Source organism: Cetorhinus maximus, chromosome 14, assembly GCF_964194155.1.
Source record: "Cetorhinus maximus chromosome 14, sCetMax3.hap1.1, whole genome shotgun sequence".
Classification (NCBI taxonomy): Eukaryota; Metazoa; Chordata; class Chondrichthyes; order Lamniformes; family Cetorhinidae; genus Cetorhinus; species Cetorhinus maximus.
Genome location: NC_135892.1, coordinates 19,721,727 through 19,736,327, shown reverse-complemented (window position 1 = coordinate 19,736,327; position 14,601 = coordinate 19,721,727). Strand labels below are relative to the sequence as shown.

The 14,601-nt window shown below is 44.0% G+C and overlaps 1 protein-coding gene across 1 annotated transcript in view; it reads left to right on the top strand.

Annotated features, from left to right (window-relative positions):
* The window catches only part of LOC144689496 (androglobin-like), an 87,407-nt gene that overhangs the window by 53,316 nt on the left and 19,490 nt on the right, over positions 1–14,601 (top strand). Inside the window, exons 9-11 of the mRNA XM_078556632.1 lie at positions 1,174–1,335; positions 9,045–9,192; positions 12,073–12,169. Of these exons, the coding sequence (XP_078412758.1) occupies positions 1,174–1,335; positions 9,045–9,192; positions 12,073–12,169 (407 nt within the window). The remainder of the gene's footprint in view (positions 1–1,173; positions 1,336–9,044; positions 9,193–12,072; positions 12,170–14,601) is intronic.

The following is a 14,601-nucleotide window of genomic DNA, read 5'->3' as shown; positions in this document are numbered from 1 at the left end:
TCTCTCAGTTCACAAAGACAAGCTGTCTTTACTAACCTTCCCCCAGTTTAATTACCCATGGACAAGCACACATAGCCTTCTTTACAGAATACCACCATATTCCCAGAAATATTTTTTAAAATCCATCTTCACATGAGATGCTGATTTATGCTAATGACGTTCACGACATTTGACAGTAGGAAACGTGGCCCGCCACTGACAGCTGGAGCATACAATCGCTTCCTTGTTTTACGTCATCGCAAAACCGGTTTTGGGTCTTCTCACGAGATTTAGCTCTCACACCCGCCATGGTGCCTGCTGCAATCAGGAGCAGAAAACCCCAGACCCAGAATATGAAACCAAGCCTGCCTGAAGAATTTTTCACTGATGGGGAGCGACAGGTATACACAGGAAGTCATAATAGGACACCAAAGGTCATGGGCTAGGTGTTATGCTGGAGTAGAGGATGATGAATACATTTTTGGCAGGCAAGGCTATGGAAGGATATACTCGAGAAAACAGAGTAAAAAGCTGGTGACCTTTGGGACTGCTAAGTGTTTCTCTGGTCCTGTACATGGCGGTTGGAAAAGGAGGTTGGCTGACTAACCATGTGTAGTGATATATCAGGGGTAAGTAATCTCCTGCAGCATTTGGGAAGTCAAAGGAGGAATGTCACATTTTAAAAATTTTTTTTGCTTTCCCAGGAATGAGCATCTCTTTGGTTACAGGGAGGGTGGTACACAAGACTGTATTGCATGGATGCAGATCATGAATGGTCTTAGTGGGCTTTTCTTGGCCATCTCTTTACAGGTTGCCATGTAATGGCAAATACTGAGTGGCTGCTAGTAAGTTTACAAAAGCAAAATACAGCAGATGCTAGAAATCTGAAATTAAACAGAAAATGCTGGAAATACTCAACAGGTCTGGCAGCATCTATGGAGAGAAAAACAGTTAACATTTCAGATCAATGATTCATCAGCTCTGATCCACTCATTGCCGTGCTCAAACTGACTGGCATGTGTCTCTACATTACCACAGTGACTACATTACAAAAGTCTTTATTAGCTGTGGAGACAGCCATCTTTCCATTTATTATCTTTGTTTCAACCTTTAGTTGTCCAACTTAACAGAGATATGGTGCAAGGTTGATGTAGTGATTAACTGAAATGTACACTGTTTGGTTTTGTTTCTCAGGTGCAGCAAATTGATACAACAAAACCTCACTTTACACTTCACTGTGTCACTGACTATGGTGAAGTTGACAACGTTGACATCAAGAAAGATACCGAACGACAGGATGAAATCCGTGCTATGAAACGAGCTTGGGAAACTGCGGAACCTGGAAGGGCTTTCAAAGTAATTCACTGTGAATTAACTAACATTTTTTATCTCTATAGTGGTGTTAATGATGTATGCACATCATCCTATATATAAAAATATTAGACTTAAAGAAAGAATTTGCATTTATATAGCACCTTTCATAACCTCAGAATATCCCAAAGTGCATCACAAAGCGCATGCTTAATTTTGAAGTGATGTAGTGTAGGCAAATATGGTAGCCAGTTTGCCTACAGCAAGGTCCCACAAACATTGTGAAATAATGATCAGATAATCTATTCTTAATGACGCTGGTTGAGAGATAAATATTGATGAAGACACCAAAAGAACTTTTTTGAAATAGTGCCATGGGATCTTTTACATTGTTTCTGAGAGGGCAGGCACAGCCTCAGTTTAGCATCTTAACTGAAAGGTAAAAGTTGGCACCTCCAACAGTTTAGCACTTCCTCAGTACCATGCTGGAGTGTCAGCCTAGATTTTGTGCCCACATCTCTGGTGCAATGCTTGGTATGATCCTCTGACCCAGGTAAGTGTGCTACTACTGAACCAAGTTGCAGTCCCAACAGGAGGCCTCTCCCACTCCGGCTATATATTTGGAGACGGGTGGCTCCTTCAATGGAGATGCTGGGTTTAGCCCTTAAACTTTGACAGATTGTTGATGTTTAGAACTTAGATCCCGTAATTGTTGCTTGTGGCTCTTTTATCAGCTCAAATGCTAAGGTTCAACAGATCTAAAAGCTGATGTAAAAGGGTCAGGTATTCTGACTCCAAACTCAATGGGCTGGATTTTGTCCATCCATCAATAAGTCCACCGACGGGCCAGGAGAAGTCAGGAATCTGGCCTGGGAAGGATGCAGCCACCGAAATCCGATCACGTGGTGACAAGCTCATGAATATGTGTGACGCAGCTTGCCACTGAATCACACAATGTGGGTGGCTCTGACATATGGAGACCTGCGTCACCTGATCCCCATGCAGGAAAAGGCACTATATTTAAAGGGCAGAAAGCCATGTTTAAAGGCTGAAACTCTGCAGTCCTTTTGAGAGAGGACTGCAATTGAACTGGCCAGCATTGCCAGATGAACTTTTTGAGAAAACTTTTGAGGGTCCAAGTTGATGAATTCTCCATCTTTGTAAAATTTCAGTAGGTGTTATCACTGGAGTCAGCTGTGTTCAGTGATGTCACAATCTATCCAGCACGTCACCCTATGGATCTTTTTTCTTTTATTCATTTATGGGATGTGGGACTTGAACCTGGGTTCCTAGAGCATTACCCTGGGTTTCTGGATTACTAATCCAGTGACAATACCACTACACCACTTCCTCCAGGTGGTTTGGTAACATAGAAAGAGTCTGTTTCCAGCTGATGGCCACAAAAGACCATCATGAATGACCAAGGCGACCTGGGCAGATGTTGCTGTGGAGCTGAGTGGTCATGGGCTCCATCCAAGGGACTGGGTCCAGTGCTGAAAAATGATGAATGACCTCCTCTGCACTGCAAGAGTGAGTTTGAGTTTCATTCCATCAAGAAATTGATGAAAGATGGGTGAAAGGTAAGGACACTAAGAGTGAGGAAATTAATGTAATTAATATCAGCAGAGAAAAAGTACTGGAGAAACTTAAGGGACTAAAATCTGACAAATCCCCAGGACCTGGTGGCCTGCAGGATGCCCAAGATGGGTTCTAAAAGAGAAAGCTGCAGAGATAGTGGATGCGGTGGATATGATTTGAAATTTTGGAAAGTTACCAGCAGATTGGAAGTTAGTGAATGTAACAGCATCATTCAAGAAAGGAGGGAGAGAGATAACAGGAAACTACATGCCAGTTAGCCTGACATCAGTTGTCAGGAAAGTGCTTTAATCTATTATTAAGGAAGTCATAAGAATGAACTTAGTATGATCATACTATGATTTTCTAAGCCAACATGGTTTTGCAAAAGGGAACCATGTTTGACAAATTTATTAGAGTTCTTTGAGAATGTAACTAGTCGGGTAGATAAAGGGGAACCAGTAGACGTGGTATACCTAGATTTCAAAAGGCATTAGCTAGGGTGTCACACAAATGGTTAATAGGCAAAATAAGGGCTCATGAAGTTTGGGGTAATCTATCCTGGATAGAGGATTGTTTAAAGGACAGAAAGAGTAGGCACAAGTGGAGCACTTTAAAGTTGGCAGGCTGTGGCAAGTGGAGTGCCGCAAGGGCTGTGCTAGAGCTTTGGCTATTTACAACCTATATTAATGACTTAAATGAAGAAGCAAAGAGTAACGTATCTAAATTTGCTGACAATACAAAACTAGGTGGTAATGTAGGTTATGAGGACAAAGAGGCTGCAAAAACATATAGACAGTGACTGGGCAACAAGATAACAGGTGGAGTATAATGTGGGGAAGTGTGAAATTATTCACTTTGATCGTAAGAATAGTTTTTAAATGGCGTGAAACTTGTACGTGTTGGAGAGACTTGGGTGTGCTCATACAAGGAACACAAAGTTAGCATGCAAGTACAGCAAGCAATTAGGAAATCAAATGGCATGTTGGCCTTTATTGCAAGAGAATTGGAGTACAGAGATTAAGAAGTCTTGTTACATTTATACAGGGCTTTTGTGAGACTACACCTGGAATACTATGTGCAGTATTGGTCTCTATATTCAAGGAAGGGTATACTTGCATTGGAGGTGGTACAGCAAAGATTCACCACATTGATTCCTGGAATGAGAGGGTTTTCCTATGATGAGAGGCTGAGTAATTAGGTATATATTCTCTTGAGTTTAGAAGAATGGCTGGTAATCTCATTGAAACATATAAGATTCTGAAGGGGCGTGACAAGGTAGATAGAGAAGTTATTTCTGCTGGTTAGGGAATCTAAAATATGGGGACACAGACTCAGGATAAGTGTACAATCATTTAGGATGGAGGTAAGGTGAAATTTCTTTACTTAAAGGATTGAGCTCTGAGATCCCCAGCGTCAGATTTAGGGGTCACCCCAAAGATGCACTGGGGAATCTTCTCTGAAGTTCCCAGGTACACACTTCCTCTGGGCAATTGCCTTGTCCTAGGAACCATCAGAAAATGTGGTTTAAATCGCAAACTTCAGAGGGTTCCGCCAGGGTTACACCAATAGTTACTCAGAAAAGGTTAGAAGAATTAAAGCCTCTTCTAACTTCTGGGTAACTATTATAAACACCCAGACCGACCCCACGGGACTCCCCCATGTCCTCCCGACCCACCCCATAGGACTCCCCCCACACCCCCGACCCCCGCCAATCCACGGGACTCCCCCACACTCCCCCGACCCACCTCACAGGAACCCCCAAACCCCTGACACCCCTCCCCACCCCAAGGGACTCCCCCTACACCCCCAACCACCTCCGACCTCTGACACCCCACCCCACCGTTTTCTGACACCCTCCAACCCCCGACCTCTGACACCCACCCCCCAACCCCCAACCTCTGACACCCCCAACCCCCAACCTCTGACACCCACCACCCTCCGAGCTCTGATGCCCCCATCCCCCCGACCCCTGATCACCCCTAACCCCCTGACCTCCAACCAACCCCCCCAAAACCCTACGGCCCCACACCCCGACCTCCGACCCCTCCACCCCCTCACCACCCCTATCTCCCCACCCCCCAGACCTCTGACCCTGCCACCCCCCCTGAACTCCAAAACACCCCAGGACCTCTGACCACACCCCCAAACACTCCCCCCCCCCCCGGCCTCAATGGCCCCATTCCCCTAACCTATGACCCCCTCCAGCACCCCCCCATCACTCCTATCCTCTCCGGACCTCTGACACCCCCACACCTCGACCCTCCTCAAGCCCCACCTCCTGACCTCCAAACCCCCCACACCCCTCCAGGACCTCTGAACCTCCCACAAACACCCCCTGACCCCCCAACCACCAATCCCTCCACCCACTACCTGAACCCCCTGCCCTCCGATCCCCCCACCCCCTAAATTTATCTACTTACCTTAGACATTTACCTTCTGCCTGACCTTTAAATTTCAACTTACTTGCAACGGCCTTAAAAATGGGGCACGGCCTCCTTGAATCCATTGGGGCTGCACTTCGCTGGGCCTGCGAGAGTCTTTAGATGCAGGCCCCAAGCAGCTCCGGCAAACGGAAGTGACAGCTTAATTTTCAAGGGCAGGTAAGTATGTATTTATTTCTTCTAATTCCTGCGGGCCATCTCTTTCCGACGCTAGTTGGAAGTTACGGCCCATTGTGAATCTTTGGAATTCTGTAACCCACAGGGTTGTGGATGCTCCATTGTTGAATTTATTTAAGGCTGAGATAGACAAATCTTTGGTCTCTCGGAATTAAGTAATATGGGGAGCGGACAGGAAAGCGGAGTTGAAGCCCAAGATCAGCAATGATCATATTGAATGGAGGAGCAGGCTTGATAGCCATGTGGTCTATTCCTGCTCCTTATGATTTCCAATCCATTAATGTGCAGCTGATGTGTAACACCACAAGAACATCATGCAAATCTGTGCCAGGTATCCAGGGAGACTACATGTCAGAGAAATCTGTACCAGGCTCATTCACTTGAAGTATGGGCTTGCAGCATTCTAGGCTTTCCATTAAGTCCTCTGTGTAATGCCCCATCCACCCAAAAAAATAAATTCCATCCGACAGTCACCCAGCCAATCTTCATTGTCGCAGTCTTTTCTCCTCACCAAGGCTGATTATTCCATTCACCAGAATAAAATTGACCAAGATGAATGAGGGATGCAACAAAGTAGAGGCCATGACAATGACGACCCTTTCTGCAGCTGTGCAGGGGCAGGCTTGGTCAGTGAAGCAGGAGGCAGCTTGTGTAGCTCTATCTGAGAGAGCGAGGGCAGAGCTGAGAAGTGGGGATGTCTGGAGAAGAGTCCCCACTACCAAGTACCCCTTCTCCATCTTCTTCTCAGAGCCTAGGTCGACCTCCTTGCTAGCCAAGAACAGAAGAGCACTTGGCTGCATGTCAGTGTGGCATTCAGCTTTGTTTCATCATTTTACAAACTGACCGCCAGAGTGTGCAGGCCATTGGTCAGGGCCAGCATGAACTCAGTGACCAGCCACATCTGATTTTCTATGAGGTTGGTTATTCTTTCAATAGAGGTGGTTGTCAGCGCCTGCGATATCATGACACTCATGCCTGAGTTAGACTCCTCCATTCTCTCTGCAAGGTTGTGCACTGCTCCTGGAAATGCTGCTCCATGAGTACCCTTTTTCTCTAATGACCCCTGAGGCTCAGCATCTGTATGCGGCTGAGCAATTTTGAGTCTCCTGTGCCCTCCAATGGAAGCTCTCCACTGCTGCTTCTAGCACCTGCCCCTGCTCATAGATGATGTGCTCCTCACCACTGAGCTACCTGTGATGCTGGACCCACCTAGGTGTGTGTATCTGCACTGGTAGAGGGTGCACAGGAGTCATGCAACAGTGTGTCTTCCGAGTGCTTGTCCTTCTCTGAGGACTCCTCTGGATCCTCCCTCATCTCCCTCCGGGCCTGTGATGCACCAGCGGGAGATGAAACATGTGAGTTAGCGCTGCATATAGGCAAAATAGAATTCAAAGTTAACATAGTAATTATGTTAATATATTGGTGACATCTATTCAACATGAGTGACAGTTAAGTGTCACACAGCAGTTCTTCATTTAATACTGTGGACCACCCCCATTCCTCCATCACCAACGTGCCACTCTGCCGATTTCAAGGGGTTCTTCCTCTATTGTGGTCAGGAAGGTTATGGCTGCAGTTCCACCCCCTGTTCTCTACCTCTGCCTGGAGTTATGGACTCTCGTGTCCTGCAATGATAAGAAGCAGAGAGTTATGAGTGTGAGAAATGTTATGAGTGCTGAGGATGAACAGTGAACATTTGAGGAGGGTGGCTGTGGGGAATGGGGGGGAGGGAGGTCAATAGCATGAGGTTGTCTATGAGTGTTGTCTGTTGAGATGGATATTTGAGGAGGAGCAGGATGGAGAGAAAGGAATGTGTGTGATAACCAGCTGTGTTAGTCAGAGGACAGAGGAGTGCAGTGCAAGAGAATGCTAGGGGGTGGGGTGAAAGAGTGGCGGCTGCCAGGTGAGAGTTGTTAGGATACTCACCTCACCAGACCTTATGAGGACATTGTAATTTTATGGCACTGGAACCAGGTCCAAGGCACCACGCTCCTGCTGTTCACTGCCTCTGCTACTTGCAGCAATGCCTGCTTGGTGAGGCAGGCTGGCCCCTTCTTCCTGTCCACAAGGAAGAGGACTTCTCTGCCGGCCCTTACTGTGCCTTGAGAACCGGCAGGCAGCCCTGCCACGTCTTGCTTTATCCTGCAGCTTTTCCTTCCTTCCTACTGGTATATTCAATGTTTTGCTCAGTGCTGCCATTGTCTGCCCTGCAGGGGGTACTTTTAAATAGAACTACTTTATTATTTGTTTAGGCAAAGCACCCTGCACCTGCTCCCTGATTGGTCAGGCAACTTGGAGGAGGGATAATAATGCCTTTCTCAGTTAAAGAACAATAGCAAAGCCCACCAATTACTCAAAGGGGTTCCTGACCTGCAAATTTCAGTAGGGATTAAGTCCATAAAATTCCACCCCTCATCTCAACAGGATTTACAGAAGGCTTTTGTCTGCCCAGGCTTATTTGCCAAATTCACAGTTGGTCATCTTAAAGTGAAAGGCAATGCATTTGTAAAGCTTTCACTATAACTGGTAAGCTTTGAATTTAACCCCCTTGGCTACCAGGAAGGAACTTAGACAGGAAGGAACATTTCCCCCTTGGTGGAGGGATCAATAACCATGCGGCATAGATTTAAGGTAAGGGGCACGAGGTTTCGAGGGGATGTGAGGAAGAATTTTTTCACCCAGTGGGTGGTGGAATCTGGAACTCACTGCCTGAAAGGGTGGTAGAGGCAGAAACCCTCATAACATTTAAGTAGTATTTGAATATGCACTTGCGATACCATGGCATAGAAGGCTAGTGCTGGAAAATGGGATTAGAATAGTTAGGTACTTGTTTGACCGGCGCAGACTCGATGAGCCAAAGGGCCTTTTTCTATGCTGTAGATCTCTATGACTCTACCGACTTGGATGGCCTTCTTGCCTCTGGTTCAATAGTTGCGAGTTCCACTTTGTGACTTATGGTATTCATTTAACTCAGGCAGATAATTCAATGCCGTACTAAGGGAATACTGGGGATACTGCAGTGTATTTTAACCCAACCAGCCCAGCAGAAACTGGGATGCTACAAGTGAGGTTGCAGACATACAGTTAAAATCGACTGAGTGATTTACCTGCTGATCTCCAGCGTGGAGTTTTATAGCACAGAAGGACACTATTCTGTTTGAAAGAGTTATCCAATTAATCCCACTCCCCCACTTTTTCCCCATAGCCCTGCTGGTTTTCCTTTCAAGTGTACATTGAATTTGCTCTTAAAATTTACTACTGGATCTGCTTTCACCACTCTTTCAGACAGTGTGTTTCGGATTGTAATAATCTGCTATGCAAAAGAAAACCTCCTCACCTTCCCTCTACTCCTTTGCCAATTATCATAAGTCTGTGTCCTCTGGATCCTATCCTTTCTGGCACTGGAAACAGTTTTTCCTTATTTCGTCTAGGTATTGCACGTGAAAAAACTTTCCACATGTGTGCTTTCAATTTATTGGTGCTCCTCAAAAATGGATGGGTGAAAGTGTAATTTGGAGCAATCTCGATCAAAATGTTTTTGTGCTCATTGTCTCTCAGGCCTTACAGCTTCGTCTGCATGTCATGAATTACAAAGCAATAGATAACCCATTCCTGAGCGTTGGTGGGAAGGAAGGCGAAAGTGTCAGCGAGGTTGTTTCTGAAGGCGATAATGGTGATGCAGTAACACAGGAGGTGCCACCCACAGGTACTGCTTAAACTACATGAGATTAGGAACAGGAGTAACCCATTGAGTCCCCCGAGCCTCTTCCATCATTCAGTTAAATGATAGGTGATCTATTTCTTCCCTCCTTTTGCCTGCCTTGGCTCTGTAGCTCCTAATACCCCTACCTAACAGAATTCTATAAATCCCTAAAATGAAAGCAAAATACTGTGGTTGCTGGAGATCTGAAATAAAAACAGAAAATGCTGGAAAAACTCAGCAGGTCTGGCAGCATCTGTAGAGAGAGAAACAGAGTTAATGCTTCGAGTCTAATATGACTCTTCAAGCATTAACTCTGTTTCTCTCTTCATGGATACTGCCAGACTTGCTGAGTTTTTCCAGCATTTTCTGTTTTAATTTCTATAAATCCCTGCTTTGGAGTTTTCAATTGACAAAGTCTGAACAGCTTTTGTGGGAGATTGTTCCAGATTTCCACTACCTTTGATGTGAAGAAGCGCTTCCTGACATCACCTCTTAACAGCCTAGTTCTAATTTTAAGGTTATGCCCACTTGTTCTATATTCTCCACCAGAACAATTTCCCTCTATCTACCCAATCAATTTATTTGACCATCTGGAACACATCAATTAGATCAGTACTTAATCATCTATACTCAAGGGAATGCAATCTATATAATCTGTCCTCATTATTTAACTTCAAACCTGATATCATTTTGGTTATCTGCGATGTACCTCCACCAAGGCCAATATATCCCTCCTGAGTTCCGATGCCCAGAACTGAACGCAGAACTCTAAATGGGGTCCAGCCAGTGCTTCAAGTAACTGTTACATAACATCTACTCCTTTGTATTCCATCCCCTATGTATAAATGCCAACATTTCATAAACGTTTAAAATTATTTTTTGGGCCATCCAAAAACTAGACACCACTCAGTCACATGTGAACAGACAAGAAGTTCTGCGCTAAAACAGATTGTAAGAAAGAAAGAAAGGTAGGTAAAAGCCCATTCCAAAATACATCTCAGGGTTCGGTGATGGCATGAAGCAAAATAGGAAAACATGTCCAGTGTCATGTTAACATCATGAGAAACCAGAGATATGGCAACTTTCTCCCAAAACACATTGCCGCTACCATCACTCATTGTAACATACTAATTGAACTCCTCTGGCATTGCTGAAAGATTGAAGGGAGAGGAAATTTCAATCGGACAAGAGCATGGGATCTGAGTGTGTCCAAATCTGGGCTTAGAGCAAAAATAATGCATTTTTAAGAAAAGGAACAATAAAAATAAATTCCACTAGAAATGGGAGGTGGGCAGTTCTTGTGTCTGTTGCTTTCTCTGTGGACATCAGTAGATAAATCAAGACTATTAGGATAACATTCCCTTTCCAAAATCCTGCCAGTTCCATTCCAGTTGTCCACTGCGTGGGTGGAATGTTTCACCGATTTTTATGGTCCCACCAAAGTCAACGGGTTTTTGAATGGCTCGCCGCATTTTATGGCCCACCCCTGATGTGACGGGGCCGTAAAATTCCACCTCATAATGTGTACCTGCATAAAACTGGCATCCTAGAGTGTCATGACTGGATCTTGGCACAGGTCGAGGTCTGTGCTATTCAAAAGGTCAATTTCCCTACAGCTATTGATTGTCACAGAGACAATGGTCTTTCGGGAAATTGACAGTTTTGAAAGGCAGATATTGCAATGGCAGTACTTTTAAAAGATTTTTGTTATGATTATGCTATGGCAAGAACACAGCAAATTCCATCCAGCCCCAATGAGGGAACTGTCTCCGTATTGCTGAAAGTGTCGCTCACCTGTACCGTGGGAACTGCCCGGGTTCAGGAATGTATCCAAGGAGTAATGGAGGTTCACTGTGATCAACACCACAGGAAACCTAGTGGTATAATTAGAGTTACATTTGTTATCTTTCTGAAGAAATCTTTAAATTTCCAAGCTTAACCAAAACTTGGAGGAAGTCATTAATTAAATTCTATATATTATTTTGAGTACTTCATACTTAAAATGACAAAGTATCAAAAGTACAAAAGAGAAAAGCAACGCATGACACCCTGGTTTCTTCTGACTTGGACCAGGAATTTATAAGTACTCATCAATGTACAAACTTCCAACAACTGTTAATCTCTAATTGGCCCCATGGTCTTGTTAATCACAGCATTAAAAAGAATAGGCCAGGTTGAACACAGCAGCTGTTCAACAGAAAGGTAACACATTACATCTTACACGTCATAACATTCCTGCCACTGTAAATTATGCTTTCATCCAACTTGCAGTGATTAATCTCATAGAGCATTCATTGACATATTCTAAAATATTGACCCAATAGTTATTGCTTCTGTTTGTCTTTATATTAACTTTAGGTGACTGTTTGCCACAGTGAGTGGTCATTTCCTGGTTATAGGAATGGTGTAACATTTGGGGGAATTTTTGTTCTGACTTCTGTTTTACATTAAAACGGCAAACTTTTCTGCAAGTCCTGCTTTCCCACACTGTTATAATATTTTTTATTCTTGCCTGCAATGTGAGCCTGTGTGATGTGTACAGGATTTTGTTAAACGTGGCTGATTGAGCTGTAACAAAATACAGAAGGTTTACGATTCATAACCATATTTGTTTCAGATCACAAATACTATTGTGGGAATGTTACTTTGCAAATGTTCAGCATTTTTGTTTGAAGCTATTAAAATATTAAACTATTAAAATATTTTTTTGATGAAGTGCAGCAAACTCAAAACACTAACCTATCTTTTCTGATCACAGTTGCTGAATAATGTAGAGAGAAATTCAGACAACACACACAGATTGTATGTTCATGGCTCAGAAGAGGCTTATATTTCTAAAATCAGTAAATTGTTAACTTGGTCCTGTTTGTTCTCTATGTGTAGATAATTCTCAGGATGTTGAAGAAAGTCAATTCCCAGATGTTGGCAAAAGTTCACAAGATCATTTAGGTGAAGGAATGAAATGGACCCGTTATGTAAGGTATTTACATATGAATGTGCAACCAGTCATTTCATGGTGACTCTGGGTCTCAGCTGGAGCATTCAATATTCTGTAGTTATGTTATATTGAAATATAATTAACTCCGCAGCTGGGGGAGAAAATGAAATTGTTCTTGGATGGTAGCTCAAAACAGACGATAATGAATTTTCAACCTATTTTTACACTCTGTCCAAGCAGCTAAACCTGATTTCCCTTCCCAAGTACTGGTAAATATCAGGCACTGAAAATTCCAGAGGTTTTCTTCACCAATGCAAATGCATTGAGAGGAACAGCCCTCAATCTCAAACTGAATATACAGACACATCTCAAATCAGGGAGACGTAGTCATTCAGATGATTGGGATGGCACATCATATCTCCAAGGCACATTAATCCAGTGACCAATACTTGAGCCATACCCAGCTAATCTGACTATGTTTGGGGCAGGGGGAAGGGAGGGGTGGGTGTAGGGAGTGAGATCTTTGCAAGGCTGAAGAATAGCAGGATGCACTTTTTTCTTTGTTGCTATGGGAGTAATCTATGGGCATTTTAAGAGTATCAAATTCCCTTCTGCGGAGTGAAAGATGCAATGAAAGTGTAATTTCTTCTTTTTTGCAATATTATTGTAAAGCACGTAGTTCAAGCCAGACTCAGACTGTCTTCAATTACATACTTTCTTTCTTATATGGTGATCATTTCCTTAGTAATGTTAATCCTCTTTTGTTCTTCTTCATCTCCTACAAAGAACAGATAGGAATATTTCGTTCCTGGTCCTGCCTCCTGCTGAAACCAAATTTCTGTTGACATTAGATATCACATTGTTTAGTGCTTCTGAATCCCAATTTTATTCTTCAAAGAAATGAAAATGGACAGAACTGGCAAGAGCCATTCCCATCCATCCAGTCCATCCCAGAGTCAATAAATCCCAAACTATATGGCAAGGGCATTTTCTCAAGTACTTGTTTGCAATTTTGCAAAGTGTATTGGTGTTGGGTAAGACTTCTCTGTGCCTACACATATGCCTGTAATTATTTATTTGACTTAGACCTAGATCATCTGGTGCCACGTGGGACAATAGGCAGCAATACTCTGCCACCGGCCAAAGTCCATCGCAATTTCTTTTGCTCCAGCCAGGTGGTATACTGCTCTTGAAGGTCCTCCTTAAATATACTTCCCCAGGTCTTCTTTGACTAGCCCCATCTTCTTCTTCCATCTGGTGGTGTCCTTTCTACTGCCACTCTGGAGATGGGTTTGTCCAGGCAACAAAATACGTGTCCTGCCAGCCTCAGTTGTCTCTACGTCACGATGTCCTGAAGCTAGGCTCAAGTTTGGTTGGAAAAGGAGGAAAGTTGAGCATGGGGCTCGCTCCCTCACCCTGTAAAAACCCATCACCACTACAGAAATAGCAAGAAGTAGCCATATCTGTAATTACTAACAATATGTAATACTTCATCTTTCATTTTCCAAACTCCCTCCTGAACTTAGTAGTGCCATTCAACACCCCTATCAGTTCTACACATTCACCAACCAATGTTCCCTCTAATTTCTCCTTGCTGAGCATGGCCTGTTTGTCCCCTGCATGCTTAGTTCTGGACTGCTGCATGGCCATGTAACTTAGAGCAAGCATTGTTCACCACCCTCTGCATGTTGCCAATTCAAACAGTGTGTTCACCTTCCCTCTTCTGCACACAAGCCTGTGCCTCAAGTTACAGGGTTTGGGTTTTGTTGAATAATTTATTTGGAGTCACTTGAAAATGCTGAAAGACTTTTTTTTCTCCAGTGTGACCATTCCCAGCTTAAACACAAGATGATGAGATGATGAAATTATGTTGAGGGGACAGGTGTTGTGGGGTGGGTGTGTTGGAAATGGAATACAATATAAGCCGTAGGTTACGGAAAACAACACAGGAGAGAAATCTGGTGATATCATGCCTAATTATACCACGTACAGCAGATGATCTGTATCAAGTGCTGAACATCCAAGTAGAACTGGCAAATCCTCACGGTTGAGTTTAAAGGCTGTATATTTGATCTGGGGTGAAAATCGGAAGTTGTAACTGTTTTCTGATCACAAACTTGTCCCCAGGGACAACGAGTCAATGGCCCTGAGTTTCATAGGGGCATCCCCTTAATTAGCATGGAGATGGGTTTAGTAGCCAATTGGCGGGGGCAGAAACAGAGGCCAGAATGCTCAAGTGTATGCCCAATTTAAACAGACCACTGGCTGCCTTTTCACTGTCATTCCAGCTAGACTGGAAGAGTGGGGAAGATTGGAATTCACGAATGTCTCAAGAGAACCAGCAGGCTGGAACCTGGGGCAATACATACATCCCCTTGATTCTCTGATACTGACCTGAAGGTTCTCCTGGAGGCCTTAAGGGAGAGGAGGGAGGTCCTCTTCCTGGAAGGTGGCAGGAGGAGGCCATCCACCCA